Genomic DNA, 23,783 nt, shown 5'->3' with positions numbered 1-23,783 from the left:
AATATATACAGTGCCCTGAAAAAGTATTCATACCCGTTTTAAATTTTCCACATTTTGTCATGTTACAACAAAAAACTTGTGATAGACCAACACAAAGTGGTACATAATTGTGAAGAGGAATGAAGATGATAAATGGTTTTCAATTTTTTTTTACAAATAAATAGGTGAAAAGTGTGGGGTGCGTTTGTATTCAGCCTCCCTGAGTCAGTACTTTGTAGAACCACCTTTCGCTGCAATTACAGTTGCAAGTCTTTTTGGGGATGTCTCTACCAGCTTTGCACATCTAAACAGTTACATTTTTGTCCATTCTTCTTTGCAAAATAGCTCAAGCTCTGTCAGATTGGATGGAGAGCATCTGTGAACAGCAATTTTCAAGTCTTGCTACAGATTCTCAATTGGACTTTGACTAGGCCATTCAAACACATGAATATGCATTGATCTAAACCATTCCATTGTAGCTCTGGCTGTATGTTTAGGGTCGTTGTCCTGGAAGGTGAACCTCTGCCCCAGTCTCAAGTCTTTTGCAGACTTTTCTTTTAAGATAGCCCTGTATTTGGCTCCATCCATCTTCCCATCATCTCTTCCAGAAAGTCTGGAACAAAATTAGATACATCCAGAGAATGACGGGATACATGGAGTTTAGCCCAATATGGTCCAACGGGATGTACCCTGAAATAGTACAGATACAGCATGGGGCCTTGTGGAAGAGATATGGGGTGGTATACATTCAGGAAATTTTTCTAAACGGTATTCTACTGCCTTTTGAGGCTCTGCAGGAAAGACGCTGCTTGCTGTCCAGTATGCGGTTTTATTATATGCAATTGAAACACGCTATGAAAGCACAGAGTAGTGGTCTACTTCACCAACACCATTATTTAACCTAATACTGAGAGCAGCCAACACTAAAGGTTTCATCTCTCAATGCTACAATATGCCCCTGTAGAGCTTCCTGAATAAACACCCCTTAAGAATGATGGGCAAGTGGGAAAGGGATGTGGGGCTGACAGATGGAGACCAGTAGGAGGAGATTCTACAGGCAGTACCCACGAGCTCGCTGAATGTATCGCAGAGGCTAAAACATCTCATCTTGCGGGTGTATTATACCGCACATAGATTACATAAAATGGGTCTCAGACCTACCTCGATGTGCAATAGGTGCAGAAGAGATCATGGTGATCTGATCCACCTACCGTGGAGGTGCCCGAAGCTTCACTCCCATTGGAGCGGAGTGGTCGATTCCATAAATAGGGTGTTTCAGATCTCCATGCCCATCAACCCAAAACACTGTTTGTTAAATGTATTGGAGGTCTTTGAATGGGAGGAGGGCGTCAGAACAGCAGTTATTAGAACCCTACAGTTAGCACGTAAGATGATAATGCTCCACTGGATATCGGAGGATCCTCCCACAGTTAAGGAATGGATTTCCGCAGTTGGGAATATGATTAGAATGGAGAAAATGGTGTATCAACACAGGAGATGCTTCCCACGGTTTGAGAAACTTTGGGGCCCATGGCTGGATGTATCTGGACTGGTCCCGGTGGATCTAGTGATGGGGAGATTACTAGATGTGAATGCTGGTTAATTGCACTTATATGGATTATAGGTCAACCTGAAAAAGGGGACGGGAATAAAAGGCTGGAGTAGAGCATGGTGTGCCTCACCTATGATGGAACTGCAGCCAATCTGTAATGAAAATGTGCAAAACATGCAATTTAACTGTATACTGTTGAAGCCTGGTTCTGTCTGTTTATGTTGAACTCAATAAACTTTTCTTTGGATATAAAAAAAAACATATATGGTAGCGAATTATAATTCTATGAGAAATTACCAATATTGGACACAACAGCACATATAATAACTGCACTTTATCACTTTTACAAAATAACACTGGAAAAATGTCAGCTAATAAAATTGATAAAAATGCACACATCATAGATAGCAAAAACACTAAGAACCAGACTTGCAAGTATGCCATCGACATGTTAAATAGAAACTTAGCTCCACTAAGATTTTTTTTAAAAAGTGTGTATATATAGATTATATATACATACTGTATATATTCAATTCCCATTGAGGTCAGCATAACCATTTACTAATCCATGCCATGATAAGTATGTAGAGTGAGCAACCAGAAATTCCCTCATTATTATCCGCCAGATATACTAAACTGTCCACAGGGTGCAGCACAAGTGTCCTAGTTCAAATTCATTATAGCAATTAGACAACCATTTCAAGCATGCCCTTTTATAAAGTCAGCCCTTCACTATACACACACATATTCACACAGTGGTTTTGATTTTCTAAAACCGGACAGTGCATGATCTGGTGCAGCACTGCATAGAAACCAATCAGCTTCCATGTTTTTTGTCAAAGCTTTAATTGAACAAGCTGAAGTTAGAAGCTGATTGGCTACCATGCACAGTTGCACCAGATTTTGAACTCTCCAGGTTTAGTAAATCAACCCCAGTGTGTATTTGCCTAGCCCAAAAGCAAGACCCTCTGTAAATCACTAACACGGGTATGAGTTGGCCAGACAAGCTTTACAGATAACCTCGTACATTGAATTCCAGACCAAGCAGAATCCTTTAGTTATTCAAAATGATACGTATTCATATAAATGGAGAAAGAAAACAAAACATAGAACTTGGCCATAGTGATTAGATTCCTTGCTTCATTCAAAGAAAGCATAAAAGATGAAAATTGGCTGGTCACTAATAAGGTCTCAACTTTTTTTTCCCCCATTTTTTAAAAATTGTTAAGTAGGAATATAAAAGATACAGAAAGAACAAAGCTTACATTTATAAAACAAATTATCTAAATTAGTCAAAAGATATGTGGACAAATGTTGGACATACAAACGATTTACATGAATGGTGCTCTGCTGAAAAATGTGTAAACTTTAACAGCTCCATTTGAAAATGACCCATTCACATAACAGAAAATTCCCAATAAGCCAGCTATTGGTATAAGAGAAAGAGAATACTTACTTCACCTGCTACTTGTGTGACTAAACACTGCTTCAAAGAAAAGAAATTCCAACTGAAATTTCTTAAGTTGACAATCCATGAGTGTTGATCTCACGTGTCCCCCCATCCAGTACTTAGTGGTTCCTCCTGTCAACCCCTACATCACTACAGGACAGAGGAGTGAGGTGGAGATCAGTGGGAGGAACCAGTGAGTGCCACAGGGGACACAGCACATTGACACTCTCAGCAATCTTGGCTTCAGAAGAAACATCTGCCAGGGATTTCTGTTTAGCTGAGCCGTGTTTGGTGGGAGAGAGGTCAAAATTATTTTTCTTCTTTACAGGTACATAGTTTAATGGGAATTTTCCTTTATGTGACAGGGGCATTCTAAAGAATCAAAGCCAACTTCTAAATCAAGGTTATGTGATGTGGTTAGTTGTGATTGTCCACTTTAAAGTGAATTATAGTGAATGAAATATAATGGTACTAACCAGTGCTGCTCTGGATTGTCCGTACTGTAGTAGTTGTGCGTGGAGGTGACGATGGTCTAAGTATTATGCTATCATCGTCTTGAGAACATCCTTTCTCGATTGCTCTAACATAGCTGTGGCTTCTCATTCGAAAGCAACCAGGCATGGGAAGATCCAGAGCCTCTACTGCCTGAGATTCTAGTTCACTAAAAACAGATTCGCAGACAGATTCAAACTGACCATTGACTTCCATTTCGCTAACCTGTAAATATGGAAACATCAGCATTAAGTACACATTTATAAAAAAAAAAACACATACATGTCAGTATTAGGAACTCTGAATGGAATAAAAGATATTGTGGTATTAATGGTTTCATGTAACATTTACTGCATACTATTTTAAGACACCAGAAAACAGGAACTGTGGTGACTGTATACAACCTCATCACACAACCTTAAATTCATTTAGGTATTTTAATGTTCTCAATTTATAATTTAGTAACCAATCAGTGCAACTTGAATGGATTCCTGTATTTTAGTATCAAGTATGTTATGCTGATAACTAGTGGCTGTAACATTCCAGAAAGAGCTTTGCTCTGTTACTCAAGTTGCTCTTGGCAGCTTGGCAAGCTTGCCACTGTTATGTTTAGTCCTCATACTAAACTAGTAGGTACACCTGATTGACAATGCCCATTTGTACAAGCTCCATCCTTTGAGTCATGTTATTAATTTGGAGGAAGTATGTGGTTTGCATTATATTCACAGTTGCATTTTAACTAGGCATACTAACATGCCGATGAGAAAAAATATATATTTTTTACATTTCCTGAACTACAGCATATCTTCTGATACTCAACATTAAAGTGGTTGTAAACATAGATGAAAGAAAAAAAAATCTGCAAGACAAGGGCATAATGAACTAGTATGCATTGCATACTAGCTCATTCTAAAATATTTACCTTAGAACAATGCTGTTGTAGTGGTCCCGGCACACCGCTGTAAACTGGTAACATGTTGTCCCGGGGGTTATTTCCGGGTTCACTGGCTCCGGCGCTGCAATTGGTTGGAGCTGCGAGCGAGCCGTTTCATCAGTGTGCATGTGCTGAAGACACATGGCACATGCAGATACAGTGAATATCTCCTAAACTGTGCCAGTTTAGGAGAAATTCACGCTTTCTACAGGCAAGCCTTATTAAAGGCTTACCTGTAGATAAAAGTGGCTATACAGGGCTTGCAACCACTTTAAGCCCCTTTACTTGACAGTTTTCTCTTGCTATTGTAGGGATCCGCTGCTCTCTACTGTCAGCTGCTACTCTCATGCTACTCAGGGGTTGTTGGGAAAAGATCCTGGAAGGAGGAAATAAAGAGAGAGAAGCTCTCAGCTACATGTCATGTCCATGCTACTAATACCAGATCAGAAGAGATGATTTCTATGTTATAATAATTTAATTGCAGCTCCCCATAGCTTCTTGAGTGTATTTCTGAATCCTCATGACAGAGTATCTCACATGCACAGTGATAGATAACTAGGACTGTATTCCAGATTGGTTGGGTAATGACTTGAGGGTCTCCATATCACTGCTGATCTTGAAATGGGGCTATGATGCAACATTAATCTGTAAGTATCTGTATAAACAACTATGTATACCCGTGTATATGTGCACAATTCGACCAGGACTGCTATCAGGCTCTTTACTGATAATATTTGCTTGTACATTGAATGTATGTTATTAATATTTTCTTATATAAAGCTTGTATTATTTCTGTACATGTGTGCATCTATATGCTTATGGTCAGTTATATGCTGGTTGCAGTAGATCTACTGCTTCTAATTGCTTTGATTAGAATAATGGTTACTTTCCCAGGAAGAGAATGCCCTCTGCTCACAGAAGCTCTGTCCTGGGTGAGAGCATTGTCAACTTTATTATCAAACCTACTCTTCCAGTTAGCAAAGGTACTGTTTCTCTTATTTACTTACAGGTTTAGCGCAACATCCTGTTTGGGCAGATCCATTTCTCATAACCCCCCAAAAGAGGGCTACACTGAATATAGTTTTAAATGTCTAGAGGTGGCCAGAAGAGTAAAAAAAATGTTTTTTCTGAAATTGATGAGGCTTGGTGTTGCCCCTTTGTCCTACCAGAAAACAGTTCTGTAAATGCTGAGGCTTGGTGTTGCCCCATTGTCCTATGAGAAAACAGTTCTGTAAATGCTAAGGCTTGGTGCTTCCCCATTGTGCTACCAGAAGAAAGTTCTGTAAATGCTGAGGCTTGGTGTTGCCCCATTGTCCTACCAGAAAACAGTCCTGTAAAAACTAAGGCTTGGTGTTGTGCCATTGTTTTACCCAGGCCCGGGATATATAGTGGGCAGGAGGGGTGGCTGCCCTGGGCACTGTGGTATCATGTGAAGTAGGGAGGCACCACAAGTAGATTAGGGGAGAGAATTTGTGTTGGAAGGGGGCATTTGGGGGGCAGCAGGGGGTAAGTATTGTTCTAGGAGTGGAAATTTGGGGGGGGGGGTGCTAAGAGTGACAAAATAGTGGCAAAATAGAATTGTGTTGAGAGGGGGATGGGGGAAGAAGATTTGTGCTAGGAGGGGAGATTTGAGGGAATTTGTGCTGCGAGGGAGAGATTTGAAGTGGGAGGGAGAAGATGTGTACTAGGAGGAGAAATTCTTAGGGGTAGAGGATTTGTGCTAGGAGGGGTACATTCGGGGGGGGGCATTTAAGCTGGCGAGATTTGAGGGATAGAGGGGCAAAGCTTTGTGCTGAGAGGCTGGATTTCAGCAGGGGGGTGAATTTGTTTTGGTAGGAGGGGGAATTTATGCTTGGGGAATAAGCACGCAGATTAGTAGTCGGTGTTTATGTGGGGGGGGGGGGGGGATTTGCTGCAACATAATGCTCATACATCTTGGGGAGGGGGGAAGTTTGGCATGTTCGCCCTGGGCTCTAGATGACCTTGTCCCAGCACTGGTTCTGCCTATGAGTGCTTCTATGGTAAATGCAGTCCTACTTTATTTGTTACCCTTTTTTTTGTGACCACCTCTGCCTTACAACACATCAGGACACTGTCTGCATGGAGTTTACATGTTCTCCCTGTGCATAATTGGATTACCTTCAGGCAATCGGGTTTACTTATAACCCAAAGACATGATGTTAGGTTAATTGGCTCCTGCCTAAATGTCCAAATTGGCCATAGTATGTGTGTTCATGTATGTACGCACGTAAGATGTGCATGTATGTATGCATGTGTACACTCCTTGATGGTAGGGATTGAGGTGAATATACAGTGCTTGCTCTTTAACCACTTCCATACCAGGCCTATTCTGGCACTTCTCCCCTACATGTAAAAATCCAATTTTTTTTGCTAGAAAGTTACTTAGAACCCCTAAACATTATATATATATCTATTTTTTTAGCAGAGATAGGGAATCAAATGGCAGTCATTGCAACTTTTTATGTCACACGGTATTTGCCCAGCAATTTTTCAAACACGTTTTAAAAAAAACAAAAAACAGTTTCACAAATAAAAAAAACACTAAACTTAGCCAATTTTTTTGTATAATGTGAAAGATGATTTTGCACCACGTAAATAGATACCTAACATGTCACGTTTTAAAATTGCAGACACTCGCGGAATGGCGCCAAACTTTGGTACTTAAAGCGGGAGTCCGCCGGGACTCCGCGTTTTTTTTTTTTTAAAAGCCAGCAGCTACAAATACTGCAGCTGCTGACTTTTAAAATAGTGACACTTACCTGTCCTGCGCGCCCGCGATGTTGGCACCCAAAGCCGATCTCTAGATCGTCTCTCGGGTCCTGCCGCCGCCATCTTGGGTATGGGAATCAGGAAATGGAGCCTTTCGGCTTCATTTCCCGGTTCCCTACTGCGCATGCGCGAGTTGCGCTGCGCAATAAGGATGGTCCCCGCTGCCTCTAGGATCTGTGTGTTTCCCAGCAGGCAGCGGGGCACTTGCGGAAAGGGGCGGGCACTTGCGGAAAGGGGCGTAATCTACGCCCCTTTCCGCAGAGAGCTATCCCGGAAGTGGGTGCAGATACCTGTACTGTACAGGTATCTGCACCCCCCTCCCCTGCCAATTGTGGCGCCGGAGGGGGGGAGGGTTCCGATGAGCGGAAGGTCCACTTTAGGGTGGACCTCCGCTTTAATCTCCATCAGTGACTTTTTAAACATTTTTACAGGTTACCAGTTTAGAGTTACAGAATAGGTCTTGGACTAGAATTGTTGCTGTCACTCTACTGTTCGCGGCGATACCTCACATGTGTGGTTTGAACACCGTTTACATATGTGTGCACGACGTATGTATGCGTTCGCTTCCACATGCGGGCACGCAGGGACGGGGCACTTTTTATTTTATTTTATTTATTTTATTTTTATTTTCTCACTTTCCCTTTAAAATTTGATCACTTTTATTCCTATTGCAAGGAATGTAAACAACCCTTGTAATAGGAATAGGCCATGACAGGTCCTCTTTATGGAGAGATCTGGGGTCTATAAGTCCCCACATCTCTCCTTTTAGGCAGAAAAGGCTGAGATAAAAAAAAAGAAAGATCTTGGGACTTCCCGCTGAGTACACGTCTGAAAAGGATGATATCTGAATGATCAGACATCATTCAGATATCAAGTGTAAAGAGATATCCATGCTTAGTACATAAAATAGCCATCAGCTGAGCACTATAACCCAGATGTCAGCACACGGAAATAATTGATAAATAAAAGTGCAGCGCTAGGGCAAAAAGTGCAATTCATATGAATCGCACAACACATGTGATGTGCATATATCCAAATATACACTTAAAGATCAGTCCTCTTTTTCAGACTCGGTGTTTACAAGTTAAAAACATGTTTTTTTGCTAGAAAATTACTTAGAACCCCCAAACATTATACATTTTTTTCTAACACCCTAGAGAATAAAATGGCGGTCATTGCAATACTTTTTGTCACACCGTATTTGCGCAGTGGAAAAAATGCAAAATTTTTGAATAAAAAAATAAGACAACAGTAAAGTTAGCCCAATTTTTTTTTATATTGTGAAAGATAATGTTACGCCGAGTAAATTGATACCCAACATGTCACCCTTCAAAATTGCACCCGCTCATGGAATGGCGTCAAACTTTTACCCTTAAAAAGCTCCATAGGTGACATTTAAAAAATTCTACAGGTTGCATGTTTTGAGTTACAGAGGAGTTCTAGGGCTAGAATTATTGCTCTCGCTCTAACGATCGTGGCCATGTGTGATTTGACCACCGTTTTCATATGCGGGCGCTACTCATGTATGCATTCGCTTCTGCGCGCGAGCTCGTCAGGACAGGCACTTTTACCCCCCCCCCCAACGATATTCCCGAGTTTGGCTCGGGGTGATATTTCAGTACCATTAGCGGTAACCCCGAGCTAGACTTGGGATCGCATTGTTGGATCCAGGATGAGTTTACTTACCTTATCCCCTGGATCCAGCAATGTCCCCCCGCACTGTGAGCGGCTCGTCCTCCGCTCGATTCAACGCATCGCCGGGCTCCGTTCCCTGCGAGCGTTTTGAAGCATGGGGACGGAGAACGGCGCCAAATTCAAAAAGTAAAACACACACATTACATACAGTATAATGTAATCTTACAGATAACATTGCTGTATGTAATTATTCCACATCCCTTTTGTCCCTAGTGGTTCCTCCATGCAGTTTTATATTATAAAAACTGTTCTTTCTGCCTGGAAACTGGAGATTGTTCATAGCAACCAAAACTGTCCCTTTACATCAAAAGAGGTTTTAGACCAGCTAGAAAACAGCGATAATAAATTAGAATCACTCGCAGAATTGAGCGATAGCGATTTGTGGAGAGATCCATCATCAAATACTGAAAAGTAATGACAGCGACAATTCTGCAACTGAGCAAATTTCAGTGTTTTGATTTGATTACAGTATTCGATAATTTTTATTATTATTATATTATTATTTGCTATAATTATTTCTAGTTATTTATTATATTATAATTTATGATTTCATTTTTCAAACTTTATCATACCTGGCATGTCTATTAGACTCTGGTGTGGACAGATTTAAGTGAGTTATTCCTAAGAATTACATGCCTACAATATAAAACACCAAATTTTCATGCAAAATAATTGTATTGCTTTCAGCATCTAAAATCTGAAATAATCATACCGTCAGGGAGGTTAATAAAAAAAAATTCTTATTATTTATTTTATTATATTTTATTTTATTTATTTTTACACTGTTTAAAAAATAAATAAATTGGGTCACTTTTACTCCTATTACAAGGAATGTAAACATCCCTTGTAATAAAAAAGCATGCCAGGTCCTCTTAAATATGAGATCTGGGGTCAAAAAGTCCTCAGATCTCATATTTGGACTTAAATGCAATAAAAAAAAAAAGAATCCGCCACAGAGACCACCGTTATCGTAAACAGGACTGCCGGCTAAAAAGATGGATATCTCGGTTATGGCAGCAGCTGTTGCCATTACCGAGATATCCAGCTTTAAAGTGACGACGTATGAGTACAGGAGCCGGTCGGCAAGTGGATATGGTATAATAAAGTGCAATTGTGCAATGTTAATTATTGCACAATTGCACTTTGTCATTCAGATATCCCACTCAAAATCCAGGATGACATATGACGGCCTTGGGCGCAAAGTGGTTAAAATCTTCAAAATGTATTCATTCTCCATAGAAGACACAGTAACAGACAGCAGATGTAAAAGTTACATCTGCTGTCTTTTGTCTTTTATGGAGAATCAATACATTTTGAAGATTTTAAAGAGCAAGCATGGAGTTGCAGACTATCCTTTCTCATGATTGCCATTGCAGCTGTGCGACTGCCTTTTTGCACCCAGGTAGCTCTGAAACAATTCTAATCTTATTGGGTGGTAGCGCCCTACCTCTGCTCTATTTCCTAAATATACAGCGCTGCCTAAATTGTCAGCACTAAATAAATGCTCTAATAAGCTAAGCTTTATTTATTCATTTAACTGGCTTAACAATGTAAATTTCTTAACTTTTCATTTCATCATATTATTAAACAATCAAAAGGAGAAAAGGGACACAAGCAGTGTAATAACTTACCTGACTGATTGTGCTCATGGCTCTCATATAGCTCTCATTTCTAGAGCGAAATTTAGGAGATGCTAGAAGGCTTGATGGGTCTAGGGTGTCCATACTCCTATTGATAGAAACTTCACTCACTGCTCTCAAGTAACTGTGGCTACGGATCTGGAGCTTTGGAGAATGTTCATTTGAAATTCTGTAACAATAAATAGATAATATATCATGTATAGATAATAGTCAACACTATGATGTGTTAAAACACAGGTGCAGATTTATAAATCAGTGAATGAAACATTTACTGGTTGTGAACCATTCACTGTATATTAAAACACATTCACTGGGAAGATTCATCTGCAGTGAATGTTCTGCGAATGTCACCTTCACTGCTTTATAAATATGTCCCAACATAGACAATTACATTTTAATGTGTCAGTATACGCTTTTCTTTTTGCAGAGTTGTGTGTAGTTATGTAAGTAAGCATTACCAGAGTTTTCTGTAATATTTAAAAAAAGCATGGAAGCAGGAAAAAAGCATGACAACAATAAAACGTGATACTGTATTTAATTTAAAAAGTGCCTTTGTTTTAATGAAGCGCACAGTGTAAAGTAACAAAGAAGCCAAGTGTTTCGGGGTGCTATACCCCTTTTGTCAGTAGTACAACTACTTCTAACATAGCAACACTTAATACCCATGAATATACAGTAGATCCTATTCTGCATATTCCTCCCCAATCTCCACAAACCAGCTTGAATGCCAAAAAAGATAGAAAGAACTAAGTTTGCATAATACTGTTTATTAAAAGTAATTAAATCATAACACTTATATACTGCGATGCCTCTCCTGGCTCATGGGACAGCTAGCCTGTATACTAGTAGGAGCATTGCTACACCTTCTAACATGGGGTGCTAGTATGCATTCCAAAGAACAAAAATTACATCACAAGCCCAGTACAACATGTTTCACCATCCAGGGCATCATCAGGAGAAATGTGATTGCAACAAATTCCACTATCTTATCAGATACACTCATTAACTCATTAACACTCATTTTGTTACTTTAACCACTTGCCGAGCAGCTGCCGCAGTTGTACTGCAGCAGAATGGCATGGCTGGGCAAAACAACTTTATGTAACGTCGCTTCGCCCTGTGGTCACTAGGTGCTTGGGGCACACCAAGAACCGAGATCTGTTTGTGTAAACACACATTTTCTGGTTCTCTGAGGGGAGAAGAGACAGATCGTCTGTTCATACAGAGTATGAACAGCGATCTGTCATCTCCTCTACAAATCTCGTCCCCCCTTCAGTTAGAACACACAATTAACCCCTTGATCACCCCCTAGTGTTAACCCCTTCCCTGCCAATGGCATTTTCACAGTAATCAATGCATTTTTATAGCACTGATTACTGTATAAATGCCAATGGTCCCAAAAATGTGTCAAAATTGTCCGACATCGCAGTCCCGATAAAAATTGCAGATCGCCGCAGTTACCAGTAAAAAAAAAAAAGAATAATAAAAATGCCATAAAACTATCCCCTATTTTGTAGATGCTATAACTTTTGCGCAAAACAATCAATATACGCTTATTGCGTTTTTTTTACCAAAAATATATGGAATACATATCGGCATAAACTGAGGAAAAAAATGTGTCTTTATATATTTTTTATATTTATATATCATTTTATACTGCGGCAGGTTGACTCCCCTGGGCGAACCGTTGTAGCTATACGTCGGCTTGCCTTTTGACCACTAGGGGGCACGTGTGTGTGCAGGCCAGAGACGATGCGGGTGCTCGGTGAACGCATTAAACACCGGGCATCCGTGATCGCTCCACAGAGAGACAGAATGGACATCTGTCAATGTAAACAGACAGATCTCCGTGGTGTCAGGGGTGAGGAGAGCAATCTGTTGTTCATATTAAGTATAAACAACAATCGGTCTCCTCACCAAGGCAGTCCCATTCCCCCACAGTTAGAAACACCCCCTAGGTAACACAGTTAACTCCTTGATCGCCCCCTGCTGTTAAACCCTTCCCTGACAGTAATCAGTGCATTTTTATAGCACTGATTGCTGTATAGATGCCAATGGTCCCAAAAATTTGTCAAAAGTGTCCGTTCTGTCCGCCATAATGTTGCCGTTCCAATAAAAATCACTGATCACGCCATTAAAAATAAAAATAAATAAATAAATAAAAATGCCATAAATCTTTCCCCTATTTTGTAGACACTATAACTTTTGCACAAACCAATCAATATATGCTGATTGTGATTTTTATTACAAAAAATATGTAGAAGAATACATATTGGCCTAAACTGAGGAAAAAAATCGCTTTAAAAAAAAAAATTGGGATATTTATTATAGCAAAAAGTACAAAATATTGTGTTTTTTTTCAAAATTGTCGCTCTTTTTTTGTTTATAGCGCAAAAAACAAAAAATGCAGAGATGATCAAATACCACCAAAAGAAAGCTCTATTTGTGGGAAAAAAAGGACATCAATTTTGTTTGGTTACAAGACGCACGACCGCGAAATTGTCAGTTAAAACGGCGCAGTGCCATATCGCAAAAAATAGCCTGGTCATTGAACAGCCAAATCTTCCAGGGCTGACGTGGTTAATGTGACCTATAAACTGTACAACTCAGTTGTGCAACAAACATAAGTGTGCTTATCCTCTTATAACAGTTAAAGTGCCTCTGATTAACCCCAAATGAAGTCCAGCTGTTCAAGTAGATTTTTCCTGACATTTTCTTAGGCACATCCTACAGCAAAAGCCATGGTAAATTTTGCAAAAACATATCTGAAACAAATGTGTTATGATTTGATGAAACCAAGGTTGAAATTTTTTGCCATAATTCCAAAACATATGTTTGGTACAAAAACAACACTGCACTTCACCAAAAGAACAGGTGCCAAGTCCTGCAGGAAATTGAAATCAGCAGCTTCATAAAGCTGGTCAGCAGAGGGAAGCATGAAGTGCTCTAGAATTTCCTGGTAGAGGGCTCCACTGACATTTTACTTGATAAAACCCAGTGGACCAACCCCTGGAGATGACATGGCTCCCCAAACTATCAGGGACTGTGTAAAATTATGCATTTCATTTGGAAATCGAGGTCCTAGAGTTTGGAGGAAGAGTGGAGAAGCACAGAATTCAAGAGATCCAGTGTGAAGTTTCCACAGTCACTCATGAGTTGGGGAGCCATGTCATCTGCTGGTGTTTGTCCCCTGTGTGTCAGTCACAGCCAGTGAGCCAATCAGGAGATGGAGAAGGGCAGGGCTGAGCCACGGGTCCATTTGTAAATGGACACAGAGCCGCAGGTTGGGAGCGCGCCTGCTTGGGTGCTCCCAGAGCAAGCTGCCCCTTTCACACATGCGGACATTATGTCCGTATTTCATCCATCCGTTCGCGGATGAAATACGGACATACATGCATCCCTATGGGATAGCGGGTGTCTGCGGATGAACATCCGCAGACACCCGCTATTGTCCGCCGACGGAGGAAAATCCTATTTTTCTATCCGTCTGCAGAACGGATCGGATGAACATCCGATCCCCATAGAGGAGAGCGGAGAGCTGACAGGGCGGTCCCTGCACAGTGTGCGGAGACCGCCCTGTCCGCCGCCGGCTCAGCGGGGACAACAGAGCGATCCCCGCTGAGCGAGCGGATCATCACGGGGCGGATCATTACTGATCCGCCCCGTGTGAAAGGGGCCTTAGGCAGTGGAGGAAAGGGGGGTGTGTGTGTGTGTGTGTGTGTGCGTGTGGGGGGGGGGGGGTCAGGTTGGCTAGTGGGGGGTGGATAGTGGTTTGTGTTATTTGTTTGGTATAAGCATGTTGGTGTGTTAATTGGTTAACAGCGGTTCTGCTTGATATTAAAGTTCATTTTTTAATTACAATTTATGTAAACCCAATAAAGGGACTGGGGCCTAAACTTTTCCAAAATCTTTGTTATGTACTTACTTGTACTTTCATACTTAGGTATTTTGAAAGTATGTAAGTATTACTCAGTACATCTGGCATCATTTCAAAGTGATTTATTAATTAAAATTGCTCACAAATAGTTTTATTTTTATAATGAAGATTTGCGTTTTTTTATATAAGCTGAAACCCAGATTTAGGTTGATTTTTTTTTTGTTAAGCTTGTTTTGTTCTATTCATATCTGTGTCTATCCAGATTATGGTAAAGCACCTCACAAAATAAATGACTGGTCTGACTAATGATATTTTCTGTAAACAGAAGAAATCAATTGCCACAAGAGTAGCTCATGCATCTTTAATTCTCAACAATAAAAATCAGGATTGTGCGAGGTATATATTGAAATCCGCTTGTTATAGCCAACATCCCAAAATAGAATACTATAGAAGTTTTCCCCTTAGAAAAGGCGGGACTTTTTAGGCATAGACTGTGACACCATTTATGGTTTAGTACAAATGTAAAAAGATACATTTATTTAAACATAAAAAAAAAAAAAGGCAGATTATATATTGACATACATTTGCAAAGGGAGAAAGGGACACATTACTTCCTCCATGTAATCATATTAGTAAAAACAAAAACATTGAAAAAATGATTTCCTAATTGTTATTCCAAAAGAACAGACTCCTATCACATTGTATATAGGCATATTCATAAATTGTACAGACAAACTCAGGCAGAGTAAATGTTGTGCATCCAATGTAACCTATGCGTTACGGAGTTGTATACTCCTTCTTCAGGGATGATTCATTTTAGCACATTAACTTTACAAAAGAGTAGAATCACCTATATGTTCTTCACCCCAAGACGTAGGTATGAGCCCAAAAAGAGGGGGTTTTTCACCTTCCTGGATAGGAACCGGGACCGCAGTGATAGGTGGACTTTAAATGATCTTGCTCGGAAGCGTCTCTTGGAATAGTTTCATATATCAGAAAACCGCTGGGATTCACATACTCAAAAACGTATAGTTTTGAAAGAGGATGCCCCAAATGTTATTGTTCGCGGATGTTGAATGCTCAGGGCAGTCTGTTTGCTTACATTCGCCGCAGTGCCTACGTGGTCAAAAAGTTTTTAGCACTGTAAGGGAGATTACCCCAGGGGCAGACATATCACGTCCAGCCTTGAGTTGTCTCTCTCAACGAGTCGCCTCCTCCTTGACCTCCTTTGGAAATGTATGTCAATATATAATCTGCTTTTTTTTTATTTTTATCTTTAAATAAATTTATCTTTTTACATTTGTACTAAACCATAAATGGTGTCACAGTCTATGCCTAAAAAGTCCCGTCTTTTCTAAGGGGAAAACTTCTATAGTAATTCTCAACAATTAAATCACAACCAATGGGAAAACAGTAGCCAGCATGTTTCTGGAACCAGTGGATCCCCCTTTTTCTAATATATAGTATATACAATTTAAAAAGAAAAGGTCAAAAAGCGTTAAAATCAATAAAAAAATATAAACTATATTTCATATAAATTGTAAAATGAAAAACAACAAGTCAAGTGGATTATATACTTTTTCAGGAAACCCAAAACTACTTAAAGTAAAACTAAAGGCAAAACGCCAGGGTGGTGACTGGGCTTATCTGTCTACATGCTTTATTTTACCTGCCTTGTGTGAGTAGTTTTCTATTTTAATAAATTGGTGATGTGTTACCTTACTACACTATGAGATCCTCCTTTGTATCCTGAGCTTCTGTTGTGGATTGTTTTGGAGGTCTTACCTGATGGTAAGCAGTTTTTGAGTTGGGTGCACACTCAGGTGTGAAGTGGTGTAGGTTCACACAAGTGGACTGGGGCGACATACATCTCAATTTCAAGAAATGTCTTGCACTGATCACTTTATGTTTGGACTGATTTTGCACTGTGCACTTCATTCAGATATTGTCTTCCAACACTTATTTTCATATGTTGACTTTCCGTTTGTATGCATTATTCATATGTATATGTCATTGAGTTGAATTCCTGATGTATTAGCACTTTGATAGCGCAAAACAATATATTTTTATTATTTGTTTTTTATCTGTATGTGGGTATCCAGTGAGTGCGGCTGTCACCATCTAACTGATATTGTATTTGCTTGATTGATAGTATTTCTTGACACTTAGTGCAACCAGTATTCCTTTTTAAGAGTACGAGAGGGCTATAACCCCTGCCAGACTTTTTTTTTCCCCATCTGTGTCCCATTGGGGATGTTTACCTTCACTTCCTGTCCCATTGCCAAAACGGGAAGTGAGAGGAAATCCCTGTAAATTAAGGAAATTCCTTGGGGTCCCCCAGGTCACCAGAACTAGTGTCCCTATTGGAAGATTTCCCCTCGATTACTTTTCTGGGGACAACCAAAAATTTGTGATTTTCATTTACTTTCACTTTCAATGATAATGGTAAACAGGACAAATAGAGAGGGTGAATCTCTCTAATGGGGGCACAGACAGCAATAAAAACCTAATAGGTGTTCTAATCCATCTCCCTTCTGTCCAAAACAAAAAAAATGTATGCCTTTAGTTATACTTTAAAGATATAAATATAAGTACATTTCCACTATGGGCAACTTGTGTTGTTCTTACTGGATATCTCCAAATAAATCATAGTAAAGAGTGTCTCTAAAAAGAAAAAGAAAGGCAGCTAAAAGTTTCTGGAGGGGCCACCAATTAAATTGTATTTTTGTTGGCCCTTAATCACTTTCCGCCCGGTCAATAGCAGATTGACGTCCGGGAAGTGGTTCATTTATCCCTACTGGGTGTCATATGACGTCCTTCAGGATAACAACCGGCGTGCGCCCGTGGGGGCATGCATCGCAGTGATTGGTGGTGCGGTGTGTCAGTCAGACACACCGCTACACTGATCTCAGTAAAGAGCCAGCAGAGGCTCTTTACCATGTGATCAGCCGTGTCTAATCACGGCTGATCACAATGTAAACAGGAAGAGCCATTAATTGGCTTTTCCTCTCTCACGTCTGACAGACGCGAGTAGAGGAGAGCCGATCGGCGGCTCTCCTGACGGAGGGGGTACGCGCTGATTGTTTATCACTGCAGCCCCCCTCAGATGCCCACACTAGACCACCAGGGAAGGCCCCATCAGTGCCACCTATCAGTGCCCATCTGTGCCCACCAGTGCCCACCTATCAGTGTCCATCAGTGCCCATCCATGCCACCTATCAGTGCCACCCATAAGTATGCATCAGTGCCACCCATAAGTACCCATCAGTGCCGCCTATGAGTGCCCATCAGTGCCACCTATTGGTGCCCATAAGTGCCGTATACCAGCGCCACCTATCAGCGCCCATCAGTGCCACCTATCAGTGCCCATCAGTGTCGCCTATCAGTGCGTATCATCAGTGCCCTTCAGTGCCACCTCATCAGTGCCCATCAGTGCCGCTTTATCAGTGCCCATCAGTGCAGCCATATCAGTGCCCATCATTGAAGAAGAAAACCTACTTATTTACAAAAAAATTAACAGAAACAAAGAAAAACTTGTTTTTTTGCATAATTTTCAGTCTTTATTTATTTGTTGCGCAAAAAATAAAAATCGCAGAGGTGATCAAATACCATCAAAAGAAAGCTCTATTTGTGGGATCAAAATGATAAAAAATGTGTTCGGTACAGTGTAGCATGACCACGCAATTGTCATCAAATTGTGACAGTGCTGAAAGCTGAAAATTGGCCTGGGCAGGAAGGTGTCTAAGTTCCTGGTATTGAAGTGGTTAAGGAGTGTAAAGACTTATTGATATAAGGTAGCCACGTGTGCTTTGATTCTGCAAAAAATGGCTTAATTCAATGTAGCCAAGTGTGTTTTAATTATGCAAAACAACTCAAGTGCCCCCTTTAGTTCCCAACATGATGAAATGAAAGTTTGTTCACTGGGCAGATGCACCTGATAAATATGACTTTGTGTGTAGGCAAACACATGTGGTTTTTATATAATGATACATTAGAGTTTGTTTTAATATATGTTTGATATATATATATATATACAGGCATACCCCACTTTTAAGTATACTATGGGGTTTATTTACTAAAGCTGAAAAGTGCAAAATCAGGGCACACCTTAGATCTGTGATATTTTGTGAGTCTTGTGGCATCTTTATATCCTTCCATATCTGCCTCATTTGAAGGACTCTGACCATAAAAAAAAAAAAAAAAAAAAAAAAATATATATATATATATATATATATATATATATATATATATATATATATATATATTTTTTTTTTTTTTTTCCAATATGTATAATTTTATACATTAATGTACATATATATTATATATAGTTATATTATAGCTTTAGGTGGTTTCTTTTATAACTTATTTGAAATATTTTTTTTGACCTTTCAATGCTTTTTGACCCATTCATATATGCACTGTTTATGATGTTTTTTTTTATAGATTTGTGTTTTAGCCCCAGTGCTCGACTACCTTTTTCCCATTGGTTGTGATTTCATTGTCAAGAATTTAAGATATACAGGCATGCCCCACTTTTAAGTACACAATGGGGTTTATTTACTAAAGCTGGAAAGTGCAAAATCAGGCTCACTTCTCCATAGAAACCAATGAGCTTCTAACCTCGGCTTGTTCAATTAAGCTTTGGCAATAAAACCTGGAAGCTCATTGGTTTCTATGCAGAAGTAAGTCTGATTTTGCACTTTCCAGCTTTAGTAAATAAACCTCATTGTGTACTTAAAAGTGGGGTATGCCTGTATGGACTTTTGAACTGATTGGATAAGCTGAAGTTAGAAGCTGATTAGCTACCATGCACAGGTGAACTAGATTTGACACTCTCCAGTTTTAGTAAATCAATCCCATTGTTTCTTCACATTGCCATCTCAAGCGGGGTGGGCCCAATTCTGTGAGACCACCCACCATGTTGTCCCCTGTTGTCCTCTGCAACCAACATCCAACAGACAAGAACTACTATCAACATTAATTTTCAGATAGCCAAGCTTCAATATTTTCCAGCATTCTTTTTCCGTATTTGCACGAAATATATTTTATTTAAAACTCAATGAATAGTTACAATAGAACAACCATGAAAAGGGTCAGCATGAATTGACATCAACTCAGCGCTAATAGGCAGACAAACTGAACCATGAATAATTTTTATACAAGACAAATCATTTTTCTTCCATGAGAATTAACAAGACATATAACGATATAAAGACATTACATTCTTTTCTTTAAAGGCTATTTTTCAAGTTGTACTTTTGACCTGTTGGAAAAAAAGTGTCACAATATAATATTTTTCCCATTTGTCACCATATAGAACATGTTCATTTCTGTGAAACACGGTGCTAAGGAATTGTTGCATTGTACTATTACCTCCTTCCTCGTAATGTGTCAGTTGTTACTCTGGGTAATACAGTAGGAAATGCATGGAATCTACTGGAGAAAACTATATTAAAAAACATCCCCTGCAGGAACTGGTGCCTTTTACAAAACACAATAGCAAAGTTGGACTTTTTCTTACGAGAACTGAAATGGTCTCACCCACCTTTCTTGCTGGCAAAAACAAGTCTATAAATGCTGTTTCGATTAAATGAGTGCCTCTAGGCTGAAGTTTTGTTATTGTGAAAATGTATATGCAGGGTTCTTGAGTCTTGGGGGCTACTAGTGTAAAAACAGAAAATAAAAATACAAATTTCATTGATGGATGATTTTAATAACATGCTTTGGGTGGTTGGGAATGAAATAGATTATTGCTGATAGTACTGGGAGTAAATGTATAAAAGATGTGGGCTCCCAGTAAAATGTTTGTTGTGGGTCATGTACTAATCTGTAAAAATATATTTGTGCTTAGAAAAAGTTTACATTTTCATTTTATAGAAAAATAGGCAATACTTCTAAAGATATTTTATACGACAGTCAGTAATAGTGTTATTTTTCTGGATCGGTTCTGCTTTCTCTGTAAAACGGAAGCATCAGGATCCAGCAGTTTGGTCGCTGAATCATCCTGATTTTCAGGTTAGGCTTCTGAAAGCTCATACAAACACATGGTTTATCCTGATAAGGTCATATCTTAGTTCAGCAGTACCACCAGATGTATGGTATAGGCAGAACATCCATCCAAACCACTAGACTTGGCAGAACTGGGAGATTTTACTTACAGGTACACTCCAGTCAAACATTAAATCGTTGCCTTTAGACTCACTCGGGAGATACAGCCTGTGGCTGAGAGGCTCTATTTTTATTTCCGACATTTATTTTGTGCAGCTGACTGTCTCATGTGCTAAATTCCAGTGGTAGCTAACTTTCTTGTTTATTTTAAATGGCCCTGAATTAGAGAGTTGAGGTCCATCTCTGGTATTTTTTTTTTTTTTTTAAGGGGATTGCAAAGCATACAATCCTAAAACAGGAGGCTTCAGACTTCCATCCCTAAAAGAGCTATTAAAGCTTGACAATCTTGTTCTGATTCGCCTTATGTTCTGATTCCCCTATATAGATCTTTACGGAGACCTCATTTAGAATACTGTGTGCATTTTTGGAGTACTTGCTTACACAAAGATATTGATAAAATAGAATGAGTCCAGAGATGGGTAACACAAATGGTTAAGGGTTTGGGGGACAAAACATATTGAGAACAACTTCAGGAACTTAATATGTACAGTCTGGAGGAAAGAAGGAAAATGGGAGATATGTTTGAAACCTTTAAATATATCAAGGGGGGAATAAGGTTCAGGAAGGCAGTTTTTTCAATATGAAACCATAATCAATAACACGGGGACATGACCTCCAAATAACTAGGAGAACATTCAAATCTGATCTTAAAAAGTATTTTACTGAAAGAGTAGTTGATGCTTGCAAAAAAAAAAAACGGCCAGACGATAGTGAAACAGTCATTAGTAAATGGCTTCAAAAATGCTTCAGAAAAACAGATCTATAGTCAGTCAATAAAGTGAACGAAAACAAAAAATCAGAACAAAAAAAAATGGAATACTCTCTTTTTCTGCCATCATTTTTCAATGTTTCTATGTTTAAACATGGCTACAATGCATGCTAGACTTTCTGAATTGATCAAAACTACAATATTTATGCCGTATTTCTTGAACTGGATGAGGAGATCTAATTTGATGTTATTAAAAAATGCTCTTTTCATTTCAATCTGCAATGTTGTAACTTTTGGGTGAAAGAAAACGAGGTACGCCAAACATTCTGGAGCTACACCCTCAATATTTTAATGCCCTATGGCCTCAACAAGGATATTAAGGTTCATACAGTTATCTAACTATAGTGATTATTATATGTACAGTTAGAGTTACATAATACATTCAACGTGTTTTTTTTTTTTGCATAATTTTCAGGTTTCTGGGCCCCCCCAACATCTCCCATCACTTCCCAAATGGGGACTACACCACCTCCTTCTGCAGGGCGGTAAGTAATTAGTTACTCAGATAATATATGGTTGTTTAGAAATATTCATGTGTATTGTGTGTGTGTGTGTGTGTGTGTGTGTGTGTGTGTATGTATATGTGTATTTATGGTTCAGAGCCCTATGGCCGATATGGATGACATTCAAGGTTAACATAAAACTTACCACATGAAATGGACCTGAAAGTGTACCTTGGTCTAACATACAGTATACCAAAAAAAAGGGGGCATACCCTAGATAAGAAATGAGGAATAAAATGAAATATATATGAAATGAGATGAAATGAGTACTCTGTGAAGAGTATGAATACTTTGAGAAATGTCCTAAAATGGGCTTCCACCTGTTTAGTATTTTAATAACGTGGTCCGGGACCCCATGACGGGACGCTGTTGAGGCTGCCCCGATATGAAATGAGTGTCCGGAGTACTAGCATAGCACTTGGCCTGCAGGGCTGCTAAAAGTGAATTCTGCAGATTGTAAGAACCCGTAGAAGGCCAGGTACATGGCCGCTTGCAGAACCATACTAGGGAGGAGACCGAATGACGATGTAGCCAGGATGGTTGACATACCCCTAAAGATGTCTCCCGTTATGGGTAGGCGTTTGGCACTGACCACTGGTTGGAGCTTCTGAATGTCATGTAGAATGGCTCGTACAGCGTGAGACGTAAACAAGGAGGGTTTTACGAGGTCCCGAAGAGACAAGAAATGCTGGATACCGGCTAGGTACAGCCGAATGGTGTTTTGGGATAGCGTAAGCTGAGTATGACAGTGTGAAATGAAGGGCAGAATCTGTTTGATACTAGACGTTTCTTTGGAGTGATGAGTAAGGAACTTGTTGAAGGCCCTTCAGGCTGTCTGGTAGGCCTTGAGCCGAGTTGCTGTCTGCAGATGTTGAGCTAGTCCAGAGTCAGCTGAGACCAGGCCGGGATAGTAGCTGATACAGGTTCGGCTCCGGGCATCTGTTCAAAAAATTATGTGTAGTTAAAACGGGTGAGAGCATACGCTGCAAGATTGTGCTTGCCCGGAACAAATGAACAATAAATATTAAACTGAAACTGTAACGACAGCTGTACCAGCCTATGCAGGAAGGACATGACTGCAAGGGATTTGGACCTGCCTTTGTTTATAATTTCTGCTGTGGCAAGGTTATCAGTAGTGAAGGCCATTGTTTGCCTGGTCCAGCTATGGCCCCAGAGGTGTGCGGCTGCCACTATAGGGTAAAATTCGAAGAAGGAAGATGTGTTGGTGAAACCGGGTATAGCTAGTATCTGTGGCGGCCAGGGAGCTAAAAAACAGAAATGGCCAAAAATTGCTGCGAAGCCTGTGGACGCAGCTGCGTCTGTCACTACCTGGGGTGACAGGGAAGACACGGTGGGAATGAATAATAATATGCCGCTCCAGGAGGAAAGGAACTCCTCCCACATGGAGAGGTCCGCTACTGCTGCGGTGTCAAGACTGAGGACTTGATCGGGATCTTGCGTACAGGACAGGTACACTAGTAGGCGAGACACAAAGGAGCGACCCTGTAGGATGATGTGCATGGCAAAATTGAGCATCCCAAGAAGGGATTGCAGTTGTTTTTTGGTGCACCCTCTGGAGCGGGTGAAGCCTCGAAGAATCGTCCTGATGCGAGTCAGTTTGTCTGGGGGGAGGCTGGCCTGCATAGTGCAGGTGTCCAGGTTGATACCGAGAAATGTGATCGACTCTGCTGGACCATCGACTTTGTGTTCAGCGATGGGAACGTTGAGATTTCTAAACACAACCCTCAGCTTGTCGAGGTCCCCGGGGGATGAGTAAGAAATTGTCTAGATAATGGATGACCTCTTGACACTGGGCTTTGTGTAAGAGGATCCATGTAAGTGATTGCGCAAACGTGTCAAACAGCCAGGGGCTACTTTTTGACCTGAAGGTCAATTTGGTGGCAAATTAATACACCTCCCTCCATTTGATGCCA

The 23,783-nt window shown here is 40.1% G+C and overlaps 1 protein-coding gene across 3 annotated transcripts in view; it reads right to left on the bottom strand.

Moving 5' to 3' along the window:
• The window catches only part of DLGAP1 (DLG associated protein 1), a 732,246-nt gene that overhangs the window by 224,006 nt on the left and 484,457 nt on the right, over positions 1–23,783 (bottom strand). For all 3 annotated transcript variants that reach the window (XM_077492513.1, XM_077492515.1, XM_077492514.1), the window contains exons 6-7: positions 10,524–10,701; positions 3,458–3,698 (exon numbers count right to left, since the gene is read on the bottom strand). In XM_077492513.1, the coding sequence (XP_077348639.1) occupies positions 3,458–3,698; positions 10,524–10,701 (419 nt within the window). The remainder of the gene's footprint in view (positions 1–3,457; positions 3,699–10,523; positions 10,702–23,783) is intronic.

This window comes from Lithobates pipiens, unplaced genomic scaffold, assembly GCF_037356315.1.
Source record: "Lithobates pipiens isolate NorthernLeopardFrog02 unplaced genomic scaffold, aLitPip1_a1.2 Scaffold_19, whole genome shotgun sequence".
NCBI classification, from domain to species: Eukaryota; Metazoa; Chordata; class Amphibia; order Anura; family Ranidae; genus Lithobates; species Lithobates pipiens.
Note: the sequence above shows the minus strand (reverse complement) of the source record. Positions and strands in the feature narration are given on the sequence as shown.